Here is a 14,523-nt window from a genome sequence, read left to right as displayed (position 1 = left end):
CACGCACGCACACACACACACACACACACTTTCATCATTATGACGGAATAATGATAATGATGATGATGATAGTGATGTTGATGACGGCAATGATGATTAATTTACATTATTTACAAAATAATCATGCTTGTTTACGATAGAATAAAAGTGATGATGATGGTGATGATGATGGTGATGATGATGATGATGAGTAGACTATGCATTTGAGCGTACATTTGATGACACTTACAGAAATAACTATATAAATCGTTCGAAACGGCATTTATTTAAATTAATGCAATAAGTATATGAATGTGTTACATTTGTTTTAGGACAGGGCTGTACAATCTTTTGTTTTGTTTTATATTTAGCAGATATTGAGAGGAAATTTCTTTTTGAGCCATGTGTATAGAAAACATACAGTATGGACAGACTATAGATATTTGTGCTGGTATTGAGTAAAGTTGTTAGAATAAATAAGTTGTTTGGCAGCAATACCTTAAGTTAAATAGACGGGTAAAAGGTAAATGTTATCAAACCGTTGTCTCGTTTTGTTTTGTTCTCATATATGCGATACAGACTATAAATTCGTTTATGACCAGAACAAGTTTTGTAAGAATAGACGCTTGTTATTGAACTCTCTTGCTGTAGGTGTTGTAAAAGCCTTTTTTTGAGGACTGAGGACTGAGTTGATACTGGTCGAACCGAATTGAACGGCATATGTTATGTTAATTTTAGTTTCGCAATGTATCTGGTTGTGTTTTCTGTGCTCGATATTTCCTATGCATGCATGCATTAAGGAAAACCTCTACCAGACTACGTAGGAAAGTAACTCCGTAATATATTGTAATGGCTTGGTCGTGCTGGTATTGCAGTAATATTGATTCTTGAGTATTTATACATACAATGTAGTACACTACATGCACGTAGTGTTACACCCACATGACAATATGTTTTACTGCCGCCGTCTAGTTAATATTTTTCGTTCAAAGCCCAAACGTAGGGCTATGTGTTTTATTGACTTTATCGTAAGAACGAAGTCAACAGTACCTGAATAATTGTACAGAATTCCTGCTCTTTAAATATTTAATTTTCTTTTAATTAGATCTTCGTGTCTGCAGCATCTGCATCCTCTTGTCATAGGACTGCAGCTAACGGAGAAGCACTGTCGAATCAAACTGGTATTACCTCAGTGGAGTTGGTTCCCTTTAGGATGGTGAAATCAAGGGAAAACTTTCCTATAAGGGCAAGCAAAAACTACTAAGTAAAACTATTAGTTTGTTTATTATAATGATATTAAATGGCTGGATTGTTAACTTGTCAAGGTTACTGCCAGACCAATCTCGGACTAAACCAAACAAATACAATAGGATAGGGAAAATGTATTCGTTAAATAGTATTGGAAACCTTAGCTTTCGGCGAGTGTGAGAAAAAGCAGAGAAATAACACAGGTCAAATATAGTTGAGTACAGTTTTTTATTGTTACTTTGGTAATTACATAAGGCGACAAAAACTGATACTAGTATTAGTAAAAAATGAATATTTAAATGTGATTATTATGCAAGATATTATGATATTCATAGTACAATTTCAATGGGCAAATTTTATTTGATGAACTATTTTATGGCCTTCAACACACTTTATGCATTTATGAATGGTGTATTGTGTACATAATCATTAGCAAGTTTTAGGTCTGAAAATTCATTGACCATTTAACCTTAAATTTCCTTAGCTAGGCTTGTTCAGCACTTTGCATTCTCCTTGCATTGTCTAGTGCATGTGTGCTTATCATTATAGTTTTAGCAAAATAGCGTTTTCCATTTCATTTCTGTGCATTTCAGCTTGAAACTTTCATTTCATAATTCATTTCATGATAGTTAATTTCGTAGAATATGCCATGATATTTTCTTAATTTTCTGTAATAATATTATTATAATAAAGTCACTGCCTTATCCTATTCAATCAGCGTTTGTCAGTTTTTTTCAATTGTCAGAAGCGTCAGGTATTTTAGTTTTGATGCACCAACAGTACCCAGTCCCGGGAAAGTGCTCATTGTTTCCTTGCGTGAAAAGATATCCTAAGTCATCCTCACACCGTGCCCTCTGAACTTCTGGCGTGCGGCTTGAGCCCATGGCCTCTACGTCGTCGTCCGTCCAATAATGGCACTCGTACACTGTAAGTATATAACATACTACATATTAGGTTAATTGTGGCCTACACTATATGGCAAACTTTACCGAAAATTTCAATGAACGTCCAGGTCGTATAGCAGCGAGATCTTCCTGTGTCCAGTAGTAGCAGTAAAAGTTGTCTTGAACTGCAATTAGATCTATATATGTCTACTGTGATCGAACATAATACTACAGGATTATTGAAAACTGACTGAAATGCTACGATGGTCACGATTACATTTTTTTCTATATGATATGCACAGGGAACAGGTTCCCTTTTACTGCTGTCTGTTTCGTCCGCAGCAAGATCTTGTGTCCAGGTATAGCAGGAAAAGTTGTCGTAAACTACAATATAAGTCTACTGTGATCGAATATAATACTACAGGATTCTTGAAAACCTACTGAAATGCTACGATGGTCACGATTACATTTTTTTTTCATGTGACATGCTCAGGGAACAGATGCCCTTCTACTGTCGTGAACTACAATATAAACCTACTGTGATCGTACATAATCATACAGGATTGTTGAATACCAAATGAAAGTCTAAAACGGCACCAATTATGTACCTATATGTTGACAAATCAACAAGTGCCACAGTTTTCAGTAGGAAAAGTTGTTTTGATCTAAAACACAATTCTACTGTGATCGAATATAATGATACAGTATTGTTGAAAATGTATGAAAGATACTAGGTTATGATGAAAGTTACCCCTAGATTTTAGTAATTCTTCATATATGACATATTGCGAGAAATGATTCGGTCGAAAAGTCGACTGTTTCGTCCGCATAAGTTCAATTCCTTTTAATTCAGTGGCGTAGCTTCTATAAGGCACTGCAGGCCCGGGCCTGCAGATTATCCGAGAAAGTGAAAAAATAAAAATGCCAAATATGCAATAAAAATCGAAGGGTAAGAGGGGTTAGGCTGTAGGAGGTAATGAATCAGTCACTAACGTGAGCGTACCTGGATGGTTTTGAACTGTACGCTAGATATGAGCGGCATAGTTACGAAAGAAGCAGCGATGCTGCGAGTATGATGTAGGTGAGGGAGGGGGTCTCCATCTCCCAGAAAACTGAGATTTAGTGAATGTTTTAGGCACAATATACACATATGTAATTAAGATCATATGACATTACGAATTCATTTAAAATATACGAAACTTAAAACGATTCACAATATATGTTCGACATCAAATGATATGTCCGTACTCCCTATATAAGGTTTGTTCACTTTTACGCTATAGATCACAATAATGCAGATGCCACTGATCATATGAACTGCAAACTGCAAAGAAGATAAGTATGATATACAGAAACGAAGCACTATCAGTATGCCCAGCTTTGCAAGTAATGTGTAATTTAGAAAGAAGAAAAATACACATATATCGTTCGAAGGTGTTGCCACCGGCCGTTCCTGTGCGGTTCCCACTGTGTTCCTTTATATGTTCGTTATGTTCTCGCTGACAGTGTCAACAAGAATGCCCTTTAAGTCGTCTTTTGTCTGCATAATTTCAATTCCTTTTAATGAAAAATAATAATGCCCTTTGGCAAGGTATTTACCACAGCACTCTTATAGTGAGATGCTCTGTATAACCGAAATTCGAAATTAAAAGACATGTATTATATATTGAAGAAAGTACCTTTACGTTGACAGCACCAACATGTTCCACAGTTGGGATAGTCTGCGTTGTTTCCTTGTGTAAACACCCTTCCTGGGCTACTTTCACACTGCTGCCTTTCAGTCTCTGCTGAACGATCGGGTCCCATAGCAGCGAGGTCTTCCAGCGTCCAGTGGTAGCAGTGAAAGTTGTCGTGAACTACAATATAAACCTACTGTGATCGTACATAATCATACAGGATTGTTGAATACCAAATGAAAGTCTAAAACGGCCCTAATTATGTACCTATATGTTGACAAATCAACAAGTGCCACAGTTTTCAGTAGGAAAAGTTGTTTTGATCTAAAACACAATTCTACTGTGATCGAATATAATGATACAGTATTGTTGAAAATGTATGAAAGATACTAGGTTATGATGAAAGTTACCCCTAGATTTTAGTAATTCTTCATATATGACATATTGCGAGAACTGATTCGGTCGAAAAGTCGTCTGTTTCGTCCGCATAAGTTCAATTCCTTTTAATAATGAAATATAATGCCCTTTGGCAAGGTATTTACCACAGCAGTCGTATAGTGAGATGCTCTGTATAACCGTAATTCGAAATAAAAGACCTGTATTTTATATTGAAGAAAGTACCTTTGCGTTGACAGCACCAACATGTTCCACAGTTGGGATAGTCTTTGTTGTTTCCTTGTGTAAACACTCTTCCTGGTCTGTTTTCACACTGTTCCCTTTCAGTCTCTGCTGAACGACCGGGTCCCATAGCAGCGAGGTCTGCCTGCGTCCAGTGGTAGCAGTAAAAGTTGTCTTGAACTGCAATTAGATCTATATATGTCTACTGTGATCGAATATAATACTACAGGATTATTGAAAACTGAAATGCTACGATGGTCACGATTACATTGTTTTCCATATGATATGCACAGGGAACAGATTCCCTTTTACTGCTGTCTGTTTCGTCCGCAGCAAGATCTTCTTGTGTCCAGGTATAGCAGGAAAAGTTGTCGTAAACTACATGTACAATATAAGTCTACTGTGATCGAGTATAATACTACAGGATTGTTGAAAACCTACTGAAATGCTACGATGGTCGCGATTACATTTTTCTTCATGTGACATGCGCAGGGAACAGATGCCCTTCTACTGTCGTCTGTTACGGCCGCAATATTTCCTTTTGATAAAAAAATTATGACCTTAGGCAAGGTATTAGCGAGAATGCCCTTTAAGTCGTCTTTCGTCTGCATAATTTCAATTCCTTTTAATGAAAATTAATAATGCCCTTTGGCAAGGTATTTACCACAGCACTCTTATAGTGAGATGCTCTGTATAACCGAAATTCGAAATTAAAAGACATGTATTATATACTGAAGAAAGTACCTTTACGTTGACAGCACCAACATGTTCCACAGTTGGGATAGTCTGCGTTGTTTCCTTGTGTAAACACCCTTCCTGGGCTACTTTCACACTGCTGCCTTTCAGTCTCTGCTAAACGACCGGGTCCCATAGCAGCGAAGTCTTCCTGCGTCCAGTGGTAGCAGTGAAAGTTGTCGTGAACTACAATATAAACCTACTGTGATCGTACATAATCATACAGGATTGTTGAATACCAACTGAAAGTCTAAAACGGCCCCAATTATGTACCTATATGTTGACAAATCAACAAGTGCCACCGTTTTCAGTAGGAAAAGTTGTTTTGATCTAAAACACAATTCTACTGTGAGCGAAAATAATGATACAGTATTGTTGAAAATGTATGAAAGATACTAGGTTATGATGAAAGTTACCCCTAGATTTTAGTAATTCTTCATATATGACATATTGCGAGAACTGATTCGGTCGAAAAGTCGACTGTTTCGTCCGCATAAGTTCAATTCCTTTTAATCGTGGCGTAGCTTCTATAAGGCACTGCACGCCCGGGCCTGCAGATTATCCGAGAAAGTGAAAAAATACAAATGACAAATATGCAATAAAAATCGAAGGGTAAGGGAGGTTAAGCTGTAGGAAGTAATGAATCAGTCACTAACGGGAGCGTACCTGGATGGTTTTGAACTGTACGCTAGATATGAGCGGCATAGTTACGAACGAAGCAGCGATGCTGCGAGTATAATGTAGGTGAGGGAGGGGGTCTCCATCTCCCAGAAAACTGAGATTTAGTGAATGTTTTAGGCACAATATACACATATGTAATTAAGATCATATGACATTACGAATTCATTTAAAATATACGAAACTTAAAACGATTCACAATATATGTTCGACATCAAATGATATGTCCGTACTCCCTATATAAGGTTTGTTCACTTTTACGCTATAGATCACAATAATGCAGATGCCACTGATCATATGAACTGCAAACTGCAAAGAAGATAAGTATGATATACAGAAATGAAGCACTATCAGTATGCCCAGCTTTGTAAGCAATGTGTAATTTAGAAAGAAGAAAAATACACATATATCGTTCGAAGGTGTTGCCACCGGCCGTTCCTGTGCGGTTCCCACTGTGTTCCTTTATATGTTCGTTATGTTCTCGCTGACAGTGTCAACAAGAATGCCCTTTAAGTCGTCTTTCGTCTGCATAATTTCAATTCCTTTTAAGGAAAAATAATAATGCCCTTTGGCAAGGTATTTACCACAGCACTCTTATAGTGAGATGCTCTGTATAACCGAAATTCGAAATTAAAAGTACCTTTACGTTGACAGCACCAACATGTTCCACAGTTGGGATAGTCTGCGTTGTTTCCTTGTGTAAACACCCTTCCTGGGCTACTTTCACACTGCTGCCTTTCAGTCTCTGCTAAACGATCGGGTCCCATAGCAGCGAGGTCTTCTTGCGTCCAGTGGTAGCAGTAAAAGTTGTCGTGAACTACAATATAAACCTACTGTGATCGTACATAATCATACAGGATTGTTGAATACCAACTGAAAGTCTAAAACGGCCCCAATTATGTACCTATATGTTGACAAAGCAACAAGTGCCACCGTTTTCAGTAGGAAAAGTTGTTTTGATCTAAAACACAATTCTACTGTGATCGAATATAATGATACAGTATTGTTGAAAATGTATGAAAGATACTAGGTTATGATGAAAGTTACCCCTAGATTTTAGTAATTCTTCATATATGACATATTGCGAGAACTAATTCGGTCGAAAAGTCGCCTGTTTCGTTCCTTTTAATGAAATATAATGCCCTTTGGCAAGGTATTTACCACAGCTCTCTTATAGTGAGATGCACTGTATAACCGAAATTCGAAATAAAAGACCTATATTAGATATTGAAGAAAGTACCTTTGCGTTGACAGCACCAACATGTTCCACAGTTTGGATAGTCTGCGTTGTTTCCTTGTGTAAACACTCTTCCTGGTCTGCTTTCACACTGCTGCCTTTCAGTCTCTGCTAAACGATCGGGTCCCATAGCAGCAAGGTCCTCCTGCGTCCAGTGGTAGCAGTGAAAGTTGTCATGAACTACAATATAAACCTACTGTGATCGTACATAATCATACAGGATTGTTGAATACCAAATGAAAGTCTAAAACGGCCCTAATTATGTACCTATATGTTGACAAATCAACAAGTGCCACCGTTTTCAGTAGGAAAAGTTGTTTTGATCTAAAACACAATTCTACTGTGATCGAATATAATGATACAGTATTGTTGAAAATGTATGAAAGATACTAGGTTATGATGAAAGTTACCCCTAGATTTTAGTAATTCTTCATATATGACATATTGCGAGAACTGATTCGGTCGAAAAGTCGTCTGTTTCGTCCGCATAAGTTCAATTCCTTTTAATAATGAAGTATAATGCCCTTTGGCAAGGTATTTACCACAGCAGTCGTATAGTGAGATGCTATGTATAACCGTAATTCGAAATAAAAGACCTGTATTTTATATTGAAGAAAGTACCTTTGCGTTGACAGCACCAACATGTTCCACAGTTGGGATAGTCTTTGTTGTTTCCTTGTGTAAACACTCTTCCTGGTCTGCTTTCACACTGCTGCCTTTCAGTCTCCACTGAACGACCGGGTCCCATAGCAGCAAGGTCCTCCTGCGTCCAGTCGTAGCAGTAAAAGTTGTCTTGAACTACAATATAAGGCTACTGTGATGGAAGATAATACTACAGGATAGTTGAAAACTGACTGAAATGCTAAGATGGCCACGATTACATATTTTTTCATATGATATGCACACTAGACTTTTTTTCATAGGTACCAAATTGTTCGGCAACTCTTTCAAAATAAAAAGTGTTCCCATAAAAAAACTCTTTTGAACTATATATGATTTCACTGTTTCCATGGCAACCGTTCATTTTTGAAAAGGACAACCATATAGATGATAATCAGTCATATCTTGGTCAGTTTTGGTGATAAAACAACAAAAATGGTGTCAAAATTGAGCTAAGACATTGGCCTTTAAACAGCAGCATTTTTATGTTAATTAACTAATTTGCATATTCATGAATATTAATAAGAATGTTACAAAATGAGAAAATTTTGTTAAAAAATAATAACATTTTCTAAGTTTCAAATCAATTTAAATGCACCAAACAGTTTTGGTCTGGTCTTAAAGTCTCTCGGTGTGTTTTAATATATTATATTGTTACTCTTATGGTATTTTTTTTTACTCAAAACTGGATGTGCTCAGCTAATTTGCATAAAATGAACCAGTGTCACAAACAACGAATACAATTCTGAGAACACTAAAACTGAATAAAATGATATAATTAGTTGTTATCATTGAAATAACAATTTTTATGTGGTCTATAATGTTTGCAGACATCGGGTTAACACTTTATTGAAGGAAGAATAAAAATGTAACATACATTACACATGTTACGTTACCATTTCAACAACCTTGTTTTATTGCATCAATTATTCAGAAAATATTACAGAAACATAATTAATATTACTTATTTTGTACTATAATAATACAATATGCTTCTTTCTTTGTCAGACAGTGTGATTTTTCTAACTTATTCTTTCTATCTAATTTCTCCACTTATATACGATATATAGATAATTTTCTCTATCATATGTCACATATCTTAATGCCACCACCAATTAACTTAAAGAATCGGCTTTTGCGAAAGTTTTCAAGATAGACGATTAGGTAAAAAAATATCATTTTTAAAACAAACTCTTTATATCCGATATGTCTTTTAAAGTTAACTTAAACTAATCACTGTAATGCAAATATGAAATATGACCAACTGAAAAAAAAACACACAAGATCTTGAAGAAGTGGGCACTGACAGGTAAGTTTTGCCCTGGTAAGATACACAAAACTTTTTAACTTGCAAGATAGTAACTAATTACATTCAGTCATTTTTCAGACAACTTACGGAATATGAGGATTGGCAGATATGCAAACATGCAGTCTTTATCGTTATATAATCTTAAGGTATTAGACCCGTAATAGAGTACCTCCTTTTTGAAGAGTATTCAATTCCTACTATAAACCTACTTTGACTGCAATTTTAAGTGGGGGGCGGGGGCGTAGGTTCAAGCCCCACTGGGACCAAATTTTTTTCCTTATTTTCCTTTTTTTCTAGTAAGTTTGTACTTCTTTCAAGACTTATAATTGATTTATTGCATAAAAATGGAAAATTTTCATTTGATAAGCAATTTCTTGCTGTTCAAAGTGAATTTACCTCTGAAACAGAAGGGGTAGAGTTAAACATCTTTAAAAAAATTGAGTTACATGCGATAAAAGTTCTCTATTTTGCCTTCACTCTTTAGATTACATGTTGTGAAAGAAATAGAGAATATTAGGTTACTGTCTTATAAATTTAAATTTATGCAGTGAGTTGGAGAAAATATAAAAGTCGAGGCTCTGCCGAGACTTTTATTTTTTCGTAGACGAACTTAATAAATTTAAATTTATATAGAGGATAATTGTTGGTTTCGGTGTAATATCACGTTATAATATCACCGAGTGGGCACCAAAAGTGATATTTTCACGAGTGGCGCAGCCACGAGTGAAAATAACAACATTTGGTGTTCACGAGTGAAATTACCGTGATATTACATCGATACCAACAATTTTTCTGTTTATTTTATGTCTAAAACTCTACTTTTGTTGTGTTTATTTCAATAAAATGTCGAAATTTGCGGGAAATGTTATCAGGAAGCATCGCAAAGATGACGTCATTTTAACGACGTCATCGTCATATTGTTTCCGGCTTTCAGTACGCTCGGTAAACGTTTTGACGTTAATCCGGGTATCAGATTTGATAATTTTCACTGAGTGGCCAGTGAGTTTATCAGGATATAATTCACCGTTATATTTCGATAAACCACCGAAAAACATAAAATAAAAGACAGTAACCTAATATTCTATTTATCCTACCTTCTGATCTAAAATCATTTTTTAATTAAAATTCAAAATTTACCACCAACTAGATCTGAGTCTGTCTTGCACAGAAATTAATACGCCCCACCATTACACAAACAGGTCTTTAAAATAAAAATATTATAAAATAAGAGCCGAAAAACAAAGGCTAACCGTGTTTTGCTTTGTGTCCGACTTCTCTGTTCCGCTGAACATGAAAGAATAATTTTAATTTGCTGCCAAGTGAAGTTTTGTCCTAAGTTCAGTTGTATGCCGGATTACCCATCTTCACCAAGCAAACGATTGACGAGACTTATATACACGCCATATCGCCGCTTGACAGAACAAATAGGCAAACCGTTTCCTCGATGATTTTATTCAATAACACTCCATTCCAGATGGGTGTCAGACGTTTCACCCCCAAGACTGTTCCTCCCAAGACTTTTCCTCCCATGACTTTTCACCCCCAATTTGGGAGTGAAAAGTCTGGTGTTTTATAGCATATGAAGACTTTTCACCCCCAAATTGTTTTTATAAGTAAATATGATTATAATGTTATTGGGGAGTGGGGAGTAATGTATAATCATAAATAACTGACTAAATACATAATTATGATTTAATACATTTAAAAAAGATATTTTATTATTTTCTATGTTATTTGTTAGTAGAGATGACCAAAAAAACTTTAAAAATAAGTAATTTACAAACTTACCTTTTAATCCATTTGTTTATTCAATGATTGAAATTGTGATTTTAATGATAAAAGGTACTTTTGATAATAATTGAAAAAACTAAAATTGTTAAATCCCTTTGTTTGATGTTCAGTGATTGAAAAAATAAAAGTACTTTTGATAATAATAACTACAAAGTAAAATATTTTTTTGTGTTAACATTAGTTTTGTTTTTCAAGATTTGAAAGTTTGTCTGTCTTTTAAACTTCTTAAACCCACAAAATATACATGATACATTTATTTCGTTGGTTAAGATAAAATTGTGAATGTTAGTTATTTTTCTAAATGAAAAAATGAACTGAATTAAAGCAAGGTGAGATACAAGAAATGTTTCATTATTTTGGATTCTTAATAGGTGTTGTAATTTAATCAACACCTTTTGATTGACACAAATAGTCAATATTTCAAAATCTTCAAAGGTGTTGTGATTTAATCAAAACCTTTTGATTGACAAGAAAGAGTTGGGAAAGTGACTCATTAATTTTGTTCAAATGATAACACATAATTTATTCTCATAAAATCTGTCCATTCAGTTCATAGTCAATAACAAGATTCTAGTATAAAGTATGAACAGTGTTAACTTATGGCATCGAAAAACATAAATTGCTATTAAATATTTTACACCTGATAGTATAGAAATATATAAAAACAATTGTATTTGCAAATTTTTTACAATAAATTATCAATGGTAAAAAATTTGATTGAATTAAAAATGACCCATATGTTCATTTTTTTTAATATATTGTGAGAAAATAAGGATACATTACTTGCTTAGTACTGTGCATTTTTTTTATAACTGAATGTAAATTAATAAAAGAAATGTTATTACATGTAGCGATTTTTACGTCATCAGTGCGTATCTTTTTTATTCATTTTTATTTGTTTATGCTGCGCTGTGTAGTTATGACCGTTTCTGGTCAAACTAATCAAACGTAGGCCCAGCGAAATTAAAACTCAAATGCAAGTTGAAGCCTGGATAGATTCCGTAATACTGAAATGTATTATGTATAATATGGGGCCTTTATTCAAGGCCCAAAATGTTATTTTGGAGCATGTCTTGGTATTGGTGGAGGTGTTTAAATTTTGCAATGTATTGCCATAATTATACCATGCTTTTTTCTACTTTGCCAAATGTTTTATAAAGAATGTAATATTTCGTAAATTTATTTGTTAAAGTCATCTAAGAGGAGACCCGCAGTTCCATTCCTGACTTACACACAAACTATCCAAGGTCAAGGTCGCAACTTCTCATGAACTACACCTAAACTACTTTTTATTCCAATAATAATAAAAATGTTTAAAACTAATTAAAACTTTAAAAACTTAATTAAAAAAAATCTATTTACGTCCGATACTTGTCCATGCTCAGATTATTTAGTGACTACACACTATGCCTATTATTTTTGCCAGATCGATAAGTGAGTTTCTCTGTATACGTTTACTGTTCTGATTATACTTATCAATCCTGCATTACTCTATGTTTTTAAATTGATGACATTATGTCATCAAATATTTTTTTTTTTTTGCATTTTCTAGCCGAGAGATTAAAATAAATGATCATAGCAATTTCAATTTATTTACTTAAAAAAAAACATAAATTTGCTATTTACGATCGCGCTGTATGAAATTATTACTGTGTAGCAAAATTTATCTGACCCCTTGATTTTTGCCTTTATTTTGCATGAAGGTAGGATAAATATAGGTATTAAAAAAATAGGTTTTGTTTCTGCCCCAAGGTTATTTTTAAATGAAGTGAGCAAAATTCAAAACAGATCCGCAAAATTCGACCTCAATTTTTCAATGTTGCGAGTTAGAATTCTGTCTCATTAAAACCGTTTACTTGAGGCACCTTAGAAAAAATGATATTGACAGTTTTATTTTGTGTTTTATAATTGTTTACCAATAGTTTGATGTTTCTTTTATCAAATTTAATGGAATAATGAATTCTCAGCATACATTTTTGGTAGTGGCCATCACTTTGAAATTTGTCTCTACTTGAGCTTGAGGAAATACCATAAATTATACAAAATTTATAAAAACCGGCACGGTAAAAGTTGTTCAAAAATTGCAACACAGTGCGAAACACGGTTAACTTTAAGAATATACCAAGCAAATGCCATTTTGTAAACATCACTATTAGGGGTCTAATACCTTAAAGTCCTTTAAATAAATATGATTTTTTTGACAAACATTTAAAATTGTTGTATATGAGTAAGTTCTTACTTGTTTCTTGGTTCCTTCTTTCCACATATCTAGCCAGTAATTCCTCTATCAATTCACCCGGCAGCTGATCTTTCGAAGGTGAAGCCCTCGCATCTCCTGATTTTACCAGCACTGCGGCAAGCACTACAAGCCCGAAAACGACAACCGATAGCTGCATGTTGAATTTCTAACCGATTGTTCTGGAGCTCAGAGCTTTTGGCCTTGATATTGCCGGTTCAGCCTATTTTATAGGCCATCTATCCCGGATGCGTCTTTTGTTGCTTGTCATACGTGGGTGTTTCGTACAAAACATACTTGGGTAGAAATGATGATACTAGCATTTTATTTCCATAAAAAATAACATCCTTGAAGCTTATGGTTATTTGTTACGGTATCATAATTATAAAGTGGTTCTACGTACTTCAGTGACAGCAAAAGATTATCTTATTTAATGCACCAGATGACTTAAATACATTATGTGACGGAAAAAGATAATATTTAGCCGCGCCATGAGAAAACCAACATAGTGGCTTTTCGACCAGCATGGATCCGGACCAGCCTGCGCAGGATTCATGCTGTTCACTAACAGTTTCTCTAATTGCAATAGGCTTTGAAAGCGAACAGCATGGATCCTGACCAGACTGCGTGGATGCGCAGGCTGGTCTGAATCCATGCTGATCGCAAAGCCACTATGTTGGTTTTCTCATGGCGCGGCTCAATTACAGTCTCTCATAATCATTCTTGCAATAAACTATTAACCATAAGCCAAGGGAATATCTTCTTTGCTTTTTATTGTTTCGTCAAGTCATTCTTAACTTATTTGATTGTCTATGTATATTTTTATTCAGATCATAACTGAGTTATTATTTTCATGGTCTTCACTATAATTAATACTTAATTAATTGCATCTTCATTGAGGATACAAAAAATAGTTTTATTTATAAAGACATCAGACGCCGCATTTTAATGATATACAATTAATAAACCATTTTGAGTATTGTTTGTTTTAGTTCTTAATTTTGTTCTAGCAAAATAACCGGGTTTCTTCCTCTTGAAGTTACTGAGATGCAGTATTAAAGTAGTCAAATATATCAATTTAGTAAACAATTATGATTATATAAATATTCTTGACATTTAACATTGTCTAGATGGAAACAAGATGTGTTCATACAGTATTTTTCAAAACATCTACTAGAAATATTAAGCATTGTACCAAAGACATTTATTCGCTGGTGTATAAGCAGCATTAAGGGGGATATGTATTCGAAAGTCAGGGGCGTACCTGCATGATTTTGAACTGTACGCCAGAAAGACGAACAGCATAACTATGAGCCAAACAGCGAAGCTGCGACTGGTATGGAGTAGGTCTCGATTGGATTGTGTTTACAAGGATGTTCTAGTTTTTCTTGTTATCGTTTTTGAAATCATCGTAATGTTTACATTTCATGCATGACTTCTGCATCCGCATTTTGACAGTTTTTTATAAATGC

The 14,523-nt window shown here is 34.6% G+C and overlaps 1 protein-coding gene across 3 annotated transcripts; it reads right to left on the bottom strand.

Moving 5' to 3' along the window:
* Positions 1-1,436: 1,436 nt before the first annotated feature.
* Positions 1,437-13,324, bottom strand: LOC123538535 (uncharacterized). Of its 3 annotated transcripts, XM_053529503.1 has the most exons (8): positions 13,055-13,319; positions 7,677-7,853; positions 7,059-7,235; positions 6,459-6,635; positions 5,150-5,326; positions 4,409-4,585; positions 3,791-3,967; positions 1,437-2,152 (listed from the first exon to the last, which is right to left on the bottom strand). In XM_053529503.1, the coding sequence occupies exons 1-8, from the start codon at positions 13,209-13,211 to the stop codon at positions 1,962-1,964; spliced, it is 1,410 nt and encodes a 469-aa protein (XP_053385478.1). In that variant the 5' UTR covers positions 13,212-13,319; the 3' UTR covers positions 1,437-1,961. The 3 variants fall into 3 exon arrangements, with proteins under 3 accessions (XP_053385478.1, XP_053385480.1, XP_053385479.1); XM_053529505.1 differs by lacking the exon at positions 3,791-3,967 and having other exon boundaries at positions 13,055-13,324; XM_053529504.1 differs by lacking the exon at positions 4,409-4,585 and having other exon boundaries at positions 13,055-13,322.
* Positions 13,325-14,523: the final 1,199 nt, after the last annotated feature.

Source organism: Mercenaria mercenaria, chromosome 18 (assembly GCF_021730395.1).
Source record: "Mercenaria mercenaria strain notata chromosome 18, MADL_Memer_1, whole genome shotgun sequence".
Taxonomy (NCBI): Eukaryota; Metazoa; Mollusca; class Bivalvia; order Venerida; family Veneridae; genus Mercenaria; species Mercenaria mercenaria.
Note: the sequence above shows the minus strand (reverse complement) of the source record. Positions and strands in the feature narration are given on the sequence as shown.

What these genes read in the sequence shown, in the direction of transcription:
- LOC123538535 (XM_053529503.1), bottom strand. Translation starts at nt 13,211, where the DNA reads ATGCAGCTATCGGTTGTCGTTTTCGGGCTTGTAGTGCTTGCCGCAGTG. An exon ending in TTGGTGCTGTCAACGTAAAG is followed by an intron (nt 5,327 to 6,458) that starts GTACTTTTAATT and finishes TTTATATTGTAG; the next exon opens with TTCACGACAACTTTCACTGC. An exon ending in TTGGTGCTGTCAACGTAAAG is followed by an intron (nt 2,153 to 3,790) that starts GTACTTTCTTCA and finishes ATATACTTACAG; the next exon opens with TGTACGAGTGCCATTATTGG.